Source organism: Artemia sp. Qi Xiang Cuo, chromosome 3 (assembly GCF_049724085.1).
Source record: "Artemia sp. Qi Xiang Cuo chromosome 3, ASM4972408v1, whole genome shotgun sequence".
Classification (NCBI taxonomy): domain Eukaryota; kingdom Metazoa; phylum Arthropoda; class Branchiopoda; order Anostraca; family Artemiidae; genus Artemia; species Artemia sp. Qi Xiang Cuo.
Genome location: NC_142796.1, coordinates 46,455,828 through 46,470,758, shown reverse-complemented (window position 1 = coordinate 46,470,758; position 14,931 = coordinate 46,455,828). Strand labels below are relative to the sequence as shown.

The following is a 14,931-nucleotide window of genomic DNA, read 5'->3' as shown; positions in this document are numbered from 1 at the left end:
CCTGATTACCTCTCTTAAGTTCTGCTCAATTTATAACGTACACTAATAGGCTTCGATTTCATCCAGATAGTTTTGGTTGGGCTACTAAATGTTTTAAATGAAAACAAAATCCTATGGAAGAATCTTGCCCCACACCCTTGCCCTAATATCCAAAAGCCTTGAGCTTAAAAATAAAGATTCAAGTAGTAAACTGAGTCACTTCAGCTTAAATTTCACTTTACTTTACCCTTTAAACTTAAGATCTTTGTTTGAAAAACGCCCAAGCCTCCCTCTTTACACCCTCTCGGGAAGTTCGCATTTCCCTTAAATCTTTCCTTATGACATCCTCCCACCCCAGCTGAAAACAACCTGCTTTCTGTTTAGCCCTAGACGGTTGGTTGGAAAGGACTTTGGCAATCTGTCAGCCTTTACATGTAGAACATGCCCTATCCATCTCAACCTTTTTCTCGTTATAACCCTAGAAAATGGGATTGAACCACATTTTTCGTAGAGCCTACTGTTTGAAACAAAGTCAGTTTGTTGGGCACCCAAAACAATCTGTAGAAAATCTCTCTGGAAAACGTCTAGCAAACCTTCCTCCATTTTTCGGAGGGCCCATGCTTCAGAATCATGTTTGACCACTATCATCACTATAGCTTTCTATATTCTAATCTTGGATCTCAGACTTATTTTCCTATTCTTCCAACCTTTTTTCAGCTGTGAAAAAAAAACTATGGGCCTTGCTATTCTACTTTTAACATCTTCACTGCCCACACTGTCTTTACTAATCATACTACCAAGGTAAGTGAAGTTGTCCACTTGATTGATATTTTTGGTATCCAACGTCACTTTTTCATCTTTACTTATTCCTAGCCTTAGTGACTTAGTCATCTTAAGATTTATTTCATACCTATTCTAGCACCCTGAACTTGCAAAACCTCTGAAAGTTCATTTATTTTCGTCATGCTTTCATCTAGGATGTTTAAATCATCAGCATAATCTAAGGTCAGGAAAGTTTTACCTCCCCATTTGATTCTTGTGATCTCGAAATATGGTTAGAAATCGAAATATGCTTTTCAAATGTGTTGTTGCTTGACTTAGGATGCTTCAAAATTCTTTCATAAAACTTGGCTGTTAAAAAATAGCAGAAAAAATCGAAAATTATTTAAAATGCCCAACTGTGCAACTCGCATTGAACAGTATTTATCAGCATAAAATTAATACAAAATGTTGCGAAAAATATACTAATTATGAAAAAAAATCTATGAAGTTCAGTCAAAATATTAGAACCGATGCAAAACCGGTGTTTTGCTGCATGGAAGGAGAGGTTATTTTGATCTGGAGAAAAATTTAGCTGTGTGAACAGTACTACTGCATAATGAATAAACTCAGCGTGCCCTCCTCCGAAAAGAAATATTTGTGGCTAAAGTTTGTTCGCTTTTAGTCAATAAGCGTCTTGATGATTGGGTTCCTGAGGACTATTTGGACACCCGACGGGTCCAATATCCTACTGTGGACAAAGATGTGGTGGCGGCCACGCCATCTGGTATGACTAGTCCCAAAAGAACGCAACCCCCGTCAAGATGTGATAGTCCGGACTCTGCTTTTGGATCTTCGCCTTTAGTGAATGGCCCAAACGTTCTCCAAGCCGCCTTACAGAAGAGGAAGAAGAGGAAACTGGGCGGAGCTATGCCTGAACCAGAGGTAAATAAATCCGGGTTTTTCATTTAAGAATTGTTTTCTCTTCGTGTTTACTTTCTGATAAATCTTTCCGTTTCTTTTTTTTCCTTTTTTAAATCGCAATTTCTCAAAAAAAAGTAAATTAATAAATAATGGCTTCCCAATACGATCCGAAACCACAAATTCTGTCGTTGATGACATTATGCGTAAAATTCCAGTTTCAAGCCTTTCAATAGCAATGGATACACTGCTGAACATGGTCAGCTTTCATCTAAAGTTTAAATAATGCATAATGAACACACCCTCCTTTTGATTTTTAGCTCCCTCCTATGGCCCTGATCCTATAGCAACTCTTCCCTCTATTGATTTTGTTGCTCACATTTCTTTCCTTTTTAATTTTCTTTTCATTCTAACAATTGTCATTGTTCGGGCTTAAGTCTCATGATGTTCTCTTTAATTCATTTTTTATTGTGGTTCTTCTTTTAAGTTATTTCTTGTTTTATTGTGTTTTGATATGTTAACACATGACTTAAGAACAAAATTATATATACCCTGTTTCTAACAGGGCTGTTCCTAGGGTCGCTGGTGCACGGAGCAAAATTAGTCGTAGCGTCCCCTCCCAACTCAAACATAAATAAAATAACCCCAGCCGTGGTGTCCCCCCGGCCACCTTCCCCACAGTCACGGCACCTGGGGCAGCTTTCCCATGGGGTGGAAAAGGGTAATCATAAAGGACATGAATGATTTTCGAACTTCAAGGGAGAGGGTAAAGACTGAAGCTTTGAAAGTATTACGGTTGAGGAGAGTGCACTCCTGTGTTGGCCTCATGTGGCTTGGTGCTGCAGTTAGTTATTAGTAGTTGTAGCGGTAGTATTATTCTCATATTTATCGGTGCATTAATATATGATTAAAACGATTATATTCTAAAAAAGGGCAAATTCTGTTTTAATAAACTGTGAAAGTTATTTTGACAATATAACATTTAATCATGTTTATATTGTTACCTCACTATCCAGGCATCATCACTTTGAACTAATCAGAGCTTGCAATTGCTTTGATTTGTCAAAAGCGATAATTCTTCCTCTTTAATGACTAGCTAGACACTTGTTACAACGACGCTTGCTGATTGTGATGCGGTGACACGTGTGGTGCTGACTTGATACTATGTGTCGGTGCTGACTTAATACTATCTGTAACTAAAACTTTAACCTGAAATGTTTGTACCCAGGCACCTTGTTCAGACTTCTAGGTCGCTTCACTCGTTTTTACTGGGATTCGATACCTTAAAGGATCGCCCCATCTCGTCCAATATAAACTTTTTTATTTTGTGTGGCCGAACTATTTAGAATAGATGGGGCGGTTTTGCCGTAACTTTTAGAGCTTGGATAAGAGATCCGAATAAACGACACAAAACTAAAATTCAACACCTACTTTCCAAGAAGTCTTAGAAAAACCATTTGACTTCTCCGTTTTGTGCCTGAAATAGATATATTTAGTTTTAATGGAACTCAGATCATCAGAAAGTATGACTATTGTCTTTTTGATTAAATGGAGCCGAATTTACTTTTTAAAGTTCAGGAAAGGCCAGCCCCTAAAACTGTTCTAGCGTACCTGCTTGGTAAACGCTAAAAAATAGCTCGAAGGAAATATGATTTGCGCAAGTTTGTATCTTTGGAGGTTCCCTGTGGTGCTACCTGCTTTTATTGAAAACCCTGTCGACATAGGGGACGTAAAATTTCATATTGTTTTCAGTCACATTTAACAGTCAGACCACAGATTCTCAATAGCTATCGATTGTGGCCAGTCCGCTGGGAGATTTCGCTAATAGGCCATTTGTCTTTGAGACGGTCAGCAGACGCTGAGGCTCGCAGTTGCTTGGAAGATATCAGATCCCGTCAAGTAGATAATTATGTTTTTTGTTTAACCCAAAAGTAGACATTTCTAAGTTGTATGGTAAAACGCTAGATTCAATGTGTTAAAGTTCAGAAGCTGGTTTAGTTAAGTCTATTTAAGTCTCCATTTTTGTATATCTAATTCTCTATTTCATCGTTGTGTTAATAGAATAGAATAGAATTTATTGACACAAAAGCCCAAAGGGTCACAAAAACAAAGACACTTTCAGACAAACATAAATTGACACAAAACTATAATCTAGGCTAGTGAAATATCACCCTCACCCCTAATCTTCGAAAAACCTTTCTCTATGCTCTATACCCATCGTCAGAAACCTTCCGAATCTCTTTATACCTCCCATATCTTTCCTTGCTAATAAATTTATTATCTCATCTCTCACTATCTCATCAATTTCGTAAATAAATTTATTATTATCTCGTTGTATTAATATTGCACAGATTGATTTTTTTGTCTTTATTATTATTTTTATCTTGTGCCTGTACATATTTATCTTTACTGCCTACATATAATAAAAGGTCAACCAGATCGTTTTGTCTTTTTTTTTTACCAAAAAGCAGAAATTTCCTAGTTATCTTACAAAACGCCACATCCAATGCGTTAAGATCAAGGTTGGCTTCGACACTATGTTAAGTCTTCTTAAGTTTCCATGTGTATGTCTCTAAGTCTCTCTTTATGTTTCACAAACCAATTGGACGTTTTGACTGTTTACCTCTAATGTCTGCATATAAATAGGCTTAAGCAGGTTGAAGTAAAATTGGAAGCAAAGAAAAGAAGGAGAGTAGAGCAAGAAAAATTAGGGAGAAACGAGAAATAATATTTTGAGAAAATTCGAAGTAAGGACGGGGATAAACATGATGTTTAACTTTGGGCATTAAACTCCAGAAAGAAAGAACAATTAATCTTAGGATAGAATGGGAGGAGGATAACAGTAGGAGGCAGTAGAATAACATTGACGTAAAGAAGAGAAAGAAGGAGCGAAATAAAGATGTCATCAATTAAAAAACACAAATCCCTTTTCTCTTTTTTGATGTCTTTTGTTGAATCTGTATATTCCCTTACTCTTTACTTCAATATTTTATTTTCGGTTTTGACTAAGCACATATTAATTTTGACGAACAGGTTTGTTATTTTAGGAAAAACTGCACTTTTATCTGTTTCTTTCTTTTCTATCAGTTTAGACACATTTCGCTTGACTAAACATCTTTTCATGCTTATAAAGTATTGGTCATCCGATTTGAAAAAAAAATTATACAAACTTAAATTTAAAAGCCGGAATCGGTAGAAATTCGTTTAATTGATTATTGAAGTCTCGCTCGTGTTCAAAGAGCAATCTATGCTAGGATTTTTCCTCTAACCTGACAATTACAGCTAAAATGGCTCAGACTCCAGTTGTGTAATTAATTTGTGTAAAAAACAACAAAATACAAAAAAAATGAAACGCCTCCTGTTTTTTCTTTTAGGACACCCGATCAGAAAGTGGCTCCCCTGTGCCTGGTGCAGCTCCCAGAACGTCCGGGTCCTTGGTTAGTAATCACGACGATGTTGTTACAAGAATAAGAAATATAGAGATGATAGAGCTTGGAAAGCACAGAATTAAGCCTTGGTATTTCAGTCCCTATCCTCAGGTAATAATTTCTTGAATCGCTCTATTTATGTAAAAAAAAGTGTTTTATTTTAATGTTATCCTTTGTTACTTATAAAAGACACTAGATATGGAAATTAGTTTTTAAATGAACCCCTACACACCAATTTATGATGTTTCAGTGCCCCACTATTGGTGAAGAAAAAAAGAGAAACATCACTGCTTCCCATCCGAAAAGGTGATTTTCTCTGTTGCTCAACTGGACAACTGTAATTCTTCTTTATGAGGTTTTCGTCTATGGTGATGTCAATGTTGCAGTTCTCGTTTCGATTCGACACTTTTTTGAGGGGTTTCAGGCTTCTTTTTTTCCACAAATTTGCTTTTGCAATAAACTCTTATCATTAACATTAATCAAAATTATAGTTATCATTCCTGAATCTGCTTCAAATAGTGATTCTTCCTAACCTGACAGTTTTTTTGTTTGTTTTTTAATGCGTTTTTAAGTTTTTGCTTACTATGTGCCAGACATTATTATTTTCTAGGTTGTGTCTGATGCCGAAACCAGACACAACCTTTGTTATCCTTTGTTACTTATAAAAGACACTAGATATGGAAATTAGTTTTTAAATGAACCCCTAAACACCAATTCATGATGTTTTAAGTGCCCCACTATTGGTGAAGAAAAAAAGAGAAACATCACTGCTTCCCATCCGAAAAGGTGATTTTCTCTGTTGCTCAACTGGACAACTGTAATTCTTCTTAATGAGGTTTTCGTCTATGGTGATGTCAATGTCCCAGTTCTCGTTTCGATTCGACACTTTTTTGAGGGGTTTCAGGCTTCTTTTTTTCCACAAATTTGCTTTTGCAATACACTCTTATCATTAACATTTATCAAAATTATAGTTATCATTCCTGAATCAGCTTCAAACAGTGATTCTTCCTAACCTGACAGTTTTTTAATGCGTTTTTAAGTTTTTGGTTACTATGGGCCAGACATTATTATTTTCTAGGTTGTGTCTGATGCCGAAACCAGACACAACCTTTGTTATCCTTTGTTACTTATAAAAGACACTAGATATGGAAATTAGTTTTTAAATGAACCCCTACACACCAATTTATGATGTTTCAGTGCCCCACTATTGCTGAAGAAAAAAAGAGAAACATCACTGCTTCCCATCCGAAAAGGTGATTTTCTCTGTTGCTCAACTGGACAACTGTAATTCTTCTTTATGAGGTTTTCGTCTATGATGATGCCAATGTCGCAGTTCTTGTTTCGATTCGACACTTTTTTGAGGGGTTTCAGGCTTCTTTTTTTCCACAAATTTGCTTTTGCAATAAACTCTTATCATTAACATTTATCAAAATTATAGTTATCATTCCTGAATCAGCTTCAAATAGTGATTCTTCCTAACCTGACAGTTTTTTTGTTTGTTTTTTAATGCGTTTTTAAGTTTTTGGTTACTATGGGCCAGACATTGTTATTTTCTAGGTTGTGTCTGATGCCGAAACCGTGAAAAATAACAATGAGAACCAGTCTCCTGATCACCTTGAGATTTTCTGGGGAATCGAGTAGACATTTAGAGGTGTCGAGTAGAGTGTTTATTTATTTTCTTGTCTCAACTTTGAGTTTAGACAAGAGTGCTACTCGATATTTCTACTAGAACTAAATGAAGAAAAACAGAAAATCTAGAAAAAAGGAGATTGAAGAAGGAACAGCTAAAAGAAAGATGCAAAAAAGGAGTCCAACTACCTTTCTTTAGTTGGTGAACAAAATTTGGAGAAAATAAAGACTTTATTCAAAACTGAGAGAATTTGCAGCTAAGAAAAAAAGAAAGAAAATGCACATTTTTTGTAAGAAACCGTCAAGCCTGCAGTCGTGCAAAAGAAAGAAACGAAAGAAGATATGAAAAACATTGCCAAGTGGGAAAAACTAAAAAAAATAAAGACCTTTTAAATATAGAGCTCTTATATGAAGAGAGGTTTGGCTTTTTGCATGAAGAGCATAAAGATGACTGAATTAAGATAAAATAATAAAAAAAAAAAACAACAGAAAAACGGGTATAATATTTATAAAGGTATACGGGTATAATATAAAAGTGACTCTGCACTTTTGCCACATGAAAGGAAATGAAGATAAAGAAAAATGAGAATAAAATTTACGCGGTAATAATACGGGTAAAAAATAAGGGTATAATATCAAAGTGATTCTGCACTTTTTGACACATACAACGAAATGAAATTAGAGAGAAATGGGCATGAGCACCTATAAGGGGGGGGTGCGCCTGCCCCCCCTGGCTTAATTAGGGTGTCATACATTTGTATTAATTTAAAAAACTTTCTACGGAATAAGTATTCAAAGAAAAGTAAAGAGCTCTATTAGGCCAAAAATGGGCAGAAATAAATTCAAATAATCTTCCAAGCGTAAAACAACCACAAATCACTATCAACAATTAAATGAAACTCAAAGCAAACAGAAATTATAATAAATATCCGATTCAAACTCAAAACGAGCAAAAATTAACATTAGAAGGGCTGACAACCCCCATGCCTTCTCAAGACCAGAACATAACTTAGGCTTTATTTAAAAAAAAACGACCGTGGATTGTCAGTTTAAAATCCCTACAGGCTACTGATATTTATTCCTTAAAATAAAAAATGGGTAAAGTAAGTGAGTAAAAAAGTTTTTTACTTATTTAATTAGAAAAGTGAAAAAATTTAAATACATTTTGTTTTCAGTAAAGTGCAAATTATGTTCAGGTCTTGAGAAAGCACGAGGCTTATGAGCCCCACTAATGTTAACTTTTGCTCGTTTCGATGTTTGATTGGCTATTTATTCTAATTTCTGTTCGTTCTGAGTTTCATTTATTTATGAATAGTGATTTGTGCTATTTTTGCGCTTGGATGATTCCTTGCCTTCATTTCTGCCCCTTTTTGGCTTAATGGAGCTCTTTACTTTTCTTTGAAAAGCTTCTTTTGTGGAAAAAGTTTTTTTTAGATGAATTTCTGTTCGTTTTTTTATTGACAAAAGTCAATTTCATGAAAAAAAAAATTATATCTTTCCATTTTTTCTTTCTATAAGAATCCATAGTTTGGCATAATTGTAGGGCTTTGACATGCTCAATATCCTTAAAGACATTGTTGCTGGACCGTTCTACTATGCTGAATAAAATAGTTGTCTCAAAATTTTGACTAGATGTGTTTGGGAAATAAATCGGCTTGAGAGACAGGCTGATTGCCCTCCAATCTCTTTTTACTCTTAGAAAGGACCCTAGAACTTTTAATTTGAATCGAATTAGCTTCTCTAAATGTTCCAATGATATTTCTAGCTATTATAGAGGGGTGCTACCTATGATATTATGTGCCTTTTTGAAAACCTGCATGTATACAGTTTTTTCGTTTAATTGGAACGCCCCCTAAGCACTTCCTAGAAGTTTCACCTTAATGCTCTTAGCGTTAGTAGTTACAGTAACTTTAGTTGTAGTACTGAATGTATACACATAGTGCCTTCTGGCTAGTTCAAAATCCCCCACAACTTACTCATAAAGATCTAACTTAATAATATAAGTTGTGCTTTAGATATTGCTTTGTCACCTTTTTGAATGTTTACATGTTCATCGTTTGTTTCGATTTAGTTCAACGTCCGCCTAAATATATCTTATATTTGATTACTGAAGACATTGTTATATTCTCTTTGGACTATTGGCTACAAAATGGCTATCTCACAATTTCGATTGAATGTGTTCGGGGAAAAGAGGATATCAGGGAGAGGGGGGGGGGGGGCAATTTTCTCTCCATCACGCTTTACTCTTAAAATGGAACTAGAACTATGCATTTCCAATCGAATGAGCCTCCTCTAAAGTTGACAAGACCACCTCTTCATAAAAGCCTTACATCCTCCTGGGGCATAACTTAAAGCCCTTATCCCCATGCTCTGGGGGGTTGTGTCAACCCTAAAGGCAGTGTTATGAGATTTTCGGACTATTTTGGAACAAATGGCTATCTTAAAATTTCTATCGGATGCATTGGGGGAAAATATGACATGGGGGGGGAGGTTATAGCTACCCTCCGATAAATTTGAATCTTAAAAATGGCTCTTCAACTTCTGATTTACAATCCAATGAGCCTCCTCCAAAGTTTACACAACCACCGTTTCCATAAAAACTTTAAATGCCCTCATGGCATACCTTACAACCCTTGCCCTGAGGACTGTCAGGGGGTTCTCATCCTCAAAGACATAATTTCTGGACTTGTAAACTACGTCAAACAAAATAACTATCTCAAAATTTTGACTGGAAGTATTTGGGGATATGATGGGCTTGGGGGGGGGTGGTTGCCCTCCATTCACTTTTAACTATTACATAAGGCTCTAGCTCTTTCAATTACCAACCGACTTGCCTTTTTCGAAGTTTCTACGATAACGAATGGTCATCTTAAAATTTCTATCAAATGCGTTTCTGGAAAAATACGACTTGTGTGTTTGTGTGAGGATGGGGGGGGCTATGGGCCTGTTGATCACAGTTACCCTTGCACAGTACACTATAACTTCTGGTCATAAATATATTGCGCCCTCTCCAGAGCCTATGCGGCCAATATTCCTATAAAAACCTAATAAGCCCCCAAGGTATAAATTACAACCGTTGCCCTGGGGGCTCTATGGGGGGAGTTATCCTCAAAGACATAATTTCTGGACCTGTCAACTACACTGAACAAAATGGCTACCTCAAAAATTATGATTGAATGTGTTTGGGGAAATGGTTGGTGTACAGGGGGGGGCTGGATGACCTCCAATCACTTTTGACTGTTAAAAAGGCCAGTTGAACTTCTGATTACCAATCCAATGATCCCTCTTTGAAGTTTATATGACCACCATTTCTATAAAAAAAACCTTATATGCCCCCAGGGCGTAACTTACAACCCTTGACCTGAGGGCTATATGGGGGTGGGGGAGTTATCCTCAAAGACATAATTTCTGGACCTTTCAACTACACTAGACAAAATGGCTACGTCAAAAATTATGATTGAATGTGTTTGGGGAAATGATAGGTGTACGGGGGGGGGGGGCTGGATGACCTCCAATCACTTTTGACTGTTAAAAAAGCCAGTAGAACTTCTGATCACCGATCAAATGAGTCCCCTCTGAGGTTTATACGACCACCCTTTCTATAAAAAAAAACTTTTATATCCCCACAGGGCATAACTTACAACCGTTGCTCTGAGTGTTTTTTTCTTTGGGGGGGGGAGGCTGTCGTCATTCTCAAAGTTATAATTTCTGGACTTTTAAACTACACTGAACAAAATGGCTATCTCAAAATTTTGATTGGAGATGTGTGGGGAAGTGGTTGAAGTGGGAGAGGGGGAGCTGGTTGCCCTCCATGAGCTCTTTTGAAGTTCTTATGAAATTTCTTTCTACAAGAAGTACCCTGGTATAAAAAATAACAATATATTGTGCCCACATCGCTCTTTAATTAGGCAGCGCTGTCGAGCTGCCTAAGATATTTTGTCTTGATATTTCAATTATACAGCACCGGAAGTGCCGATTAGATCAGGTAAGCCCCCCCCCCCTCCTAAAATTCCGTCTACGGGCGCCCATGGAAACGGGCATAATGGGTATACGGTTAAAATATAAAAATGACTCTGTGTTTTTGACACAAAACGAAAGAAAACAAAATAAAACGGTTTTAATATAAAACGTTTTTTTTTTCACTAATAATAATAAAAGTCCGAATATTTCGGCTTGACGTCCGGAAGGCTTTATAAACGGGATAAAAACAAACTAAACTAAATCAAACAAAACTTATAAAGAAAACTAAAAATAAAAACACAAACGATAAAAAATTACGTCTTAATAGACATTATTGTGTTTTGTTTACAATTATTGTTATTGGTGTTTTGGTGCTATTGCATGGTGGACGTTTCAATATTAGACATGATGGGTGTCTTTGTGTTTTTTCTTTTCTTTATATATTTTGTTTAATTTAGTTTAGTTTCTTTGTTGTTGTTTTATTGTTGTTGTCGATGTTTTTAAGTTTTTTTGTTGTTGATAAAGGTTTCCGGTTGTTAAACCAAAACATTTGAACTTTTATTATTATTATTGATAAACATGGTTTTTTTGTTATTTTCCATTGTCTTATTTAAAATATTATTCCCGTTTTTCTACATTTTTATTTCGTTTTATTCATAAATGTAAAGGCAGTGTGGTCTAAGAAATTATTAGCACTTTTGACACTGAAGTTTGACACAAATATACCATTGCACTGAAGATGGGTTGGATGGGTTTCTTGCCGAAAGACCAACGTTTTCTTTAATCAGGTATAAATGGTCGTCAATAAATTGGAAATAGTTAGCCAATAAGTATGGCACTGCTGATATATCCATGCAGCTAAATATTAACATCAAGTACCTACACTTGATTTGGTTTCTGGGGGGAGGGGTGACTTAAAAAAAGCACAAAAAATAAGTGAATTTAAGGAAAAGACAATAACGCACTGAAATAATTCAAGGAATCATGAGATCCCGAGAGGATAGCAAGTTCCCGAAGACCCACCTCCGTCTTGCGTATATATCTGACTGAAGTGGAAAATTAATTTGTTATTTCATATTGCAGGAGTTAGTAAACCTCCCAGTAACCTATATATGTGAATTTTGTTTGAGGTACAAGAAAAGTGCAAGATGTTTAGAAAGACATTTGGTAAGTTATCCCTCTTTTAAACTCTTTTCTGTCTGTAACTTCCCCTATCCAAGTCTTAGGATATCATTTAAATTAAACAAGCCTTTTTCAAATACAGTTAAAGAGTGGCGCTAAAAGTTAAAGGAGGGAGAATAAGCCACTCAAAGAGGTTAAAAGGCTAAGAAGCAACCCAAGGATTTGTCAGACATAGCTCTTCTAAAGAATGTTCTTCTGAAATTATTCAGCAGTTAGTCTAATCTAACTGTCTTGCATTGTGACTGTGCTGCGTTGTGACCCAGCCGTTTATGCAACTTTTCTCCAATCGTTCAAAGACAAACTCGACAAGGTGTGGGACATGAAGTTGTGGCAGGTTGATATGGCAGTACATTGAGGCAGTACATCAATTGAAGACAACTACAGTTCTGAGAGGCTTTGAGGCTTTAAGATGTATTACGGTGATGGCGGTGAGGTTAAAAAAAAATGCGTGTTAAGTTTTAGTTCTAAGTTAACCTCATTTTTAATTAGAAAGGTATTATTCGATGTCCCCAAGCTTTGTTGCCAAACATGACGACGAGTGCAAAGACGTGGCAGTTTGATTGGCAGGACGTTACAGTATCAACTGAAGAGCTCCAAGTCCGAGAGGCTTTGAGGCTCTAACATAAATCAAGATGATTGAGGCAAGGTGGTAAAAAGGAATTTTGAGTCTTAGATTTTATGTCTGAGTTAACCTCACTTTCATTTACGAAGATGTCAGTTGATGTAGTCAAACTTTGTACTTAGCGGAATATGAAAAACTTGGCTCACTTGTATTTTTAAATGATTATTTAAATAAAAGAGAAATACGAGCTAGAATTTAGTCAAATTAAATTTTCTTAATACAGGGATTAGTGATCAGACTGAGTTTAGTAAAAATTGAGACAGTTTAACCGTGGCATGTGTTCCTAGTGTTGAATAACTGTAATAAAAAGGTTTATCCAGACTTTCCGGGGTTTCTCCATTTTAGGACTTGTCTGTTTTTTTTAGACTTTTCAAGACGTTTCTGACTTCTTTAGACTTCGTAAGATTTGAATGTGTTTTTAAAGAATTTAATAGTTTCCTGAGTTTTGGGTGACTAAAGAACTGAAAAAGACTATTGTTCGTGAGGAAAATCTGAGCGTGACATTGCGCATGTCTTGCTAAGATGGAAATAGGTTTGACATCTCCTTTGTTTTAAGAATTCCAAAAATGTGGATTATTTTGGCTGTATTAGATAATAATTTCGCTATGACATTATTAACTTCCGTAGTGTTTTTTCAAAAGGGCCTAAAGTCCAGTTTTTCTAATTCTACAAGAGAGCAAAATGAAAATAAAAACGCACAATAAAAAAAAAATTTCTCACAAATCAGTATTTAAGAAAATTGAAACTTTAAAAACTGATTCCTTGTTAGCTTTTCGATTGGGATATCGCAAGAAATGTACAAATGACTGAAAAATGTTCGCTACTTACAACAAAAGGGATTTACGCTCTTTTTTCTGCTCTTTTTGAAAAATTCCTAGCTCGGTCAGAACTAAAGATAAGCCCACTTTGAATCGACACTAATCGATATATCTCTTCGAGCTCTTTCAAATAATATTCTTAACTCATTTTCGGAAAAAACAGTACTTATAAATTATTTTGCAAAACACCACGGACTTGTCAAATTGGCATGATTGAGCCTTGCAACTACATTCGACACCACATAGAAAACACGGCAAACCCATGCTATTGATAAGAGCGGAGAAAAAATCGTTTATTCCTCCTAATAATTATAAGCCCCCTTAACCCCGCCACTTAAAAAACTTCTCTTAAAAGCTTCGGCCCAATTCCTGTGCAATGTCTATGGTGAAGCGTAGTTGCTTGTCTTTAGGCCAAAAAAACTTCCTGCTCTCTTATGATTGTGAGCATCTGTAAACAAACCGACCGAATTTGTCTCTGCTCTCTAGGGAGAATAGTACTACACACTCGAGAGCGCCACGTCATAGTTTTCAAATTATCTAGTGGCTAACTCCTTCTCTCTGATCCTGTGAAGAATATACAGAAAAATTAAGACTAACATTGTATTAACGTTAATATTATAAATTATTAACTTTAATATTATAAATATTTATTAAAAATCAAATTTGACAAATTTCTACTCTAAAAACAAAAATATGCAAGAAATCAAATGGAGCAGAAGAATTCTTATTTCGTGTAATCTTTTTTCTCTGCCATCTGTGCAATGAGGGGACAAGTGAACATAAAGACTTTCTATGGGAACTTTCAAATATGGGGACAAAATATTATAGTCGCTCGACTCTGTTTCGCCCTCCTGAATTTGCAGGTTTACCACTTTCAGAAAATCAGTGCAATGTATACAGTTGAAAGGATCAACGTCCTGAGCCAAATTATAAAAGAGACGCTCCCACTCCTACTACTATTACCACCAACAACTCATTGTAGCACCAAGCCACGTGATGCCGATACCGCTTCATATCCTCCTCTTCCACCATTATTTATTTCTAGGCTTCACTCCCTATCACCTCCTGTGTAGTTCCAATTCATTTTAAATCCTTTCTTTTGATTTCTTTCCATCTCCTTCAGAGACGATCTGCTTTACGTTCGGGCCCAAATGGGTGACCAAAAGCCAACATCTTCGGCATCCTTCATTTGTAAATCGTAGCCTAGTCATATTAGCCTTTTTTTATTACAGTCCTAGGAAGTGGAGCTACTGTTCTATTGACGGTCTTCAACGAGTGCTGGAAATTAACATTAAACATTTGTTTTTGGTCGAAACAAATTTGTCCGAATCATTGAGCTGATTGGTCAATACCAAAATTGTCAGAATAATAAAAACAAGTTAGTTAATGTAACAATAGTGGGGGAAATTCTTCTGCCACCTTCTGCTATTGACTCCAATCTTATGTTTGAGCCTACTTACTTTACTTTTGTTTTTGATGGGAATTAGAATCTCCTCTGTCTCACCCGACATCCATAGTCTCATCAACAGTTGATTCCCCTAAGATACGGTCTTGTCCAACGCCTTCAACATGGTACAGCCACTCACTGCCTCAGGGTCGGCAAAGAGGTGGAAACCTCCAAATGGCTCTTAAG

General features: G+C 36.1%; 1 protein-coding gene across 3 annotated transcripts in view; it reads left to right on the top strand.

The window, feature by feature from the left end:
- The window catches only part of Tip60 (Histone acetyltransferase Tip60), a 48,953-nt gene that overhangs the window by 22,134 nt on the left and 11,888 nt on the right, over positions 1-14,931 (top strand). For all 3 annotated transcript variants that reach the window (XM_089085985.1, XM_089085987.1, XM_089085986.1), the window contains exons 4-6: positions 1,424-1,683; positions 5,034-5,198; positions 11,760-11,843. In XM_089085985.1, the coding sequence (XP_088942111.1) occupies positions 1,424-1,683; positions 5,034-5,198; positions 11,760-11,843 (509 nt within the window). The remainder of the gene's footprint in view (positions 1-1,423; positions 1,684-5,033; positions 5,199-11,759; positions 11,844-14,931) is intronic.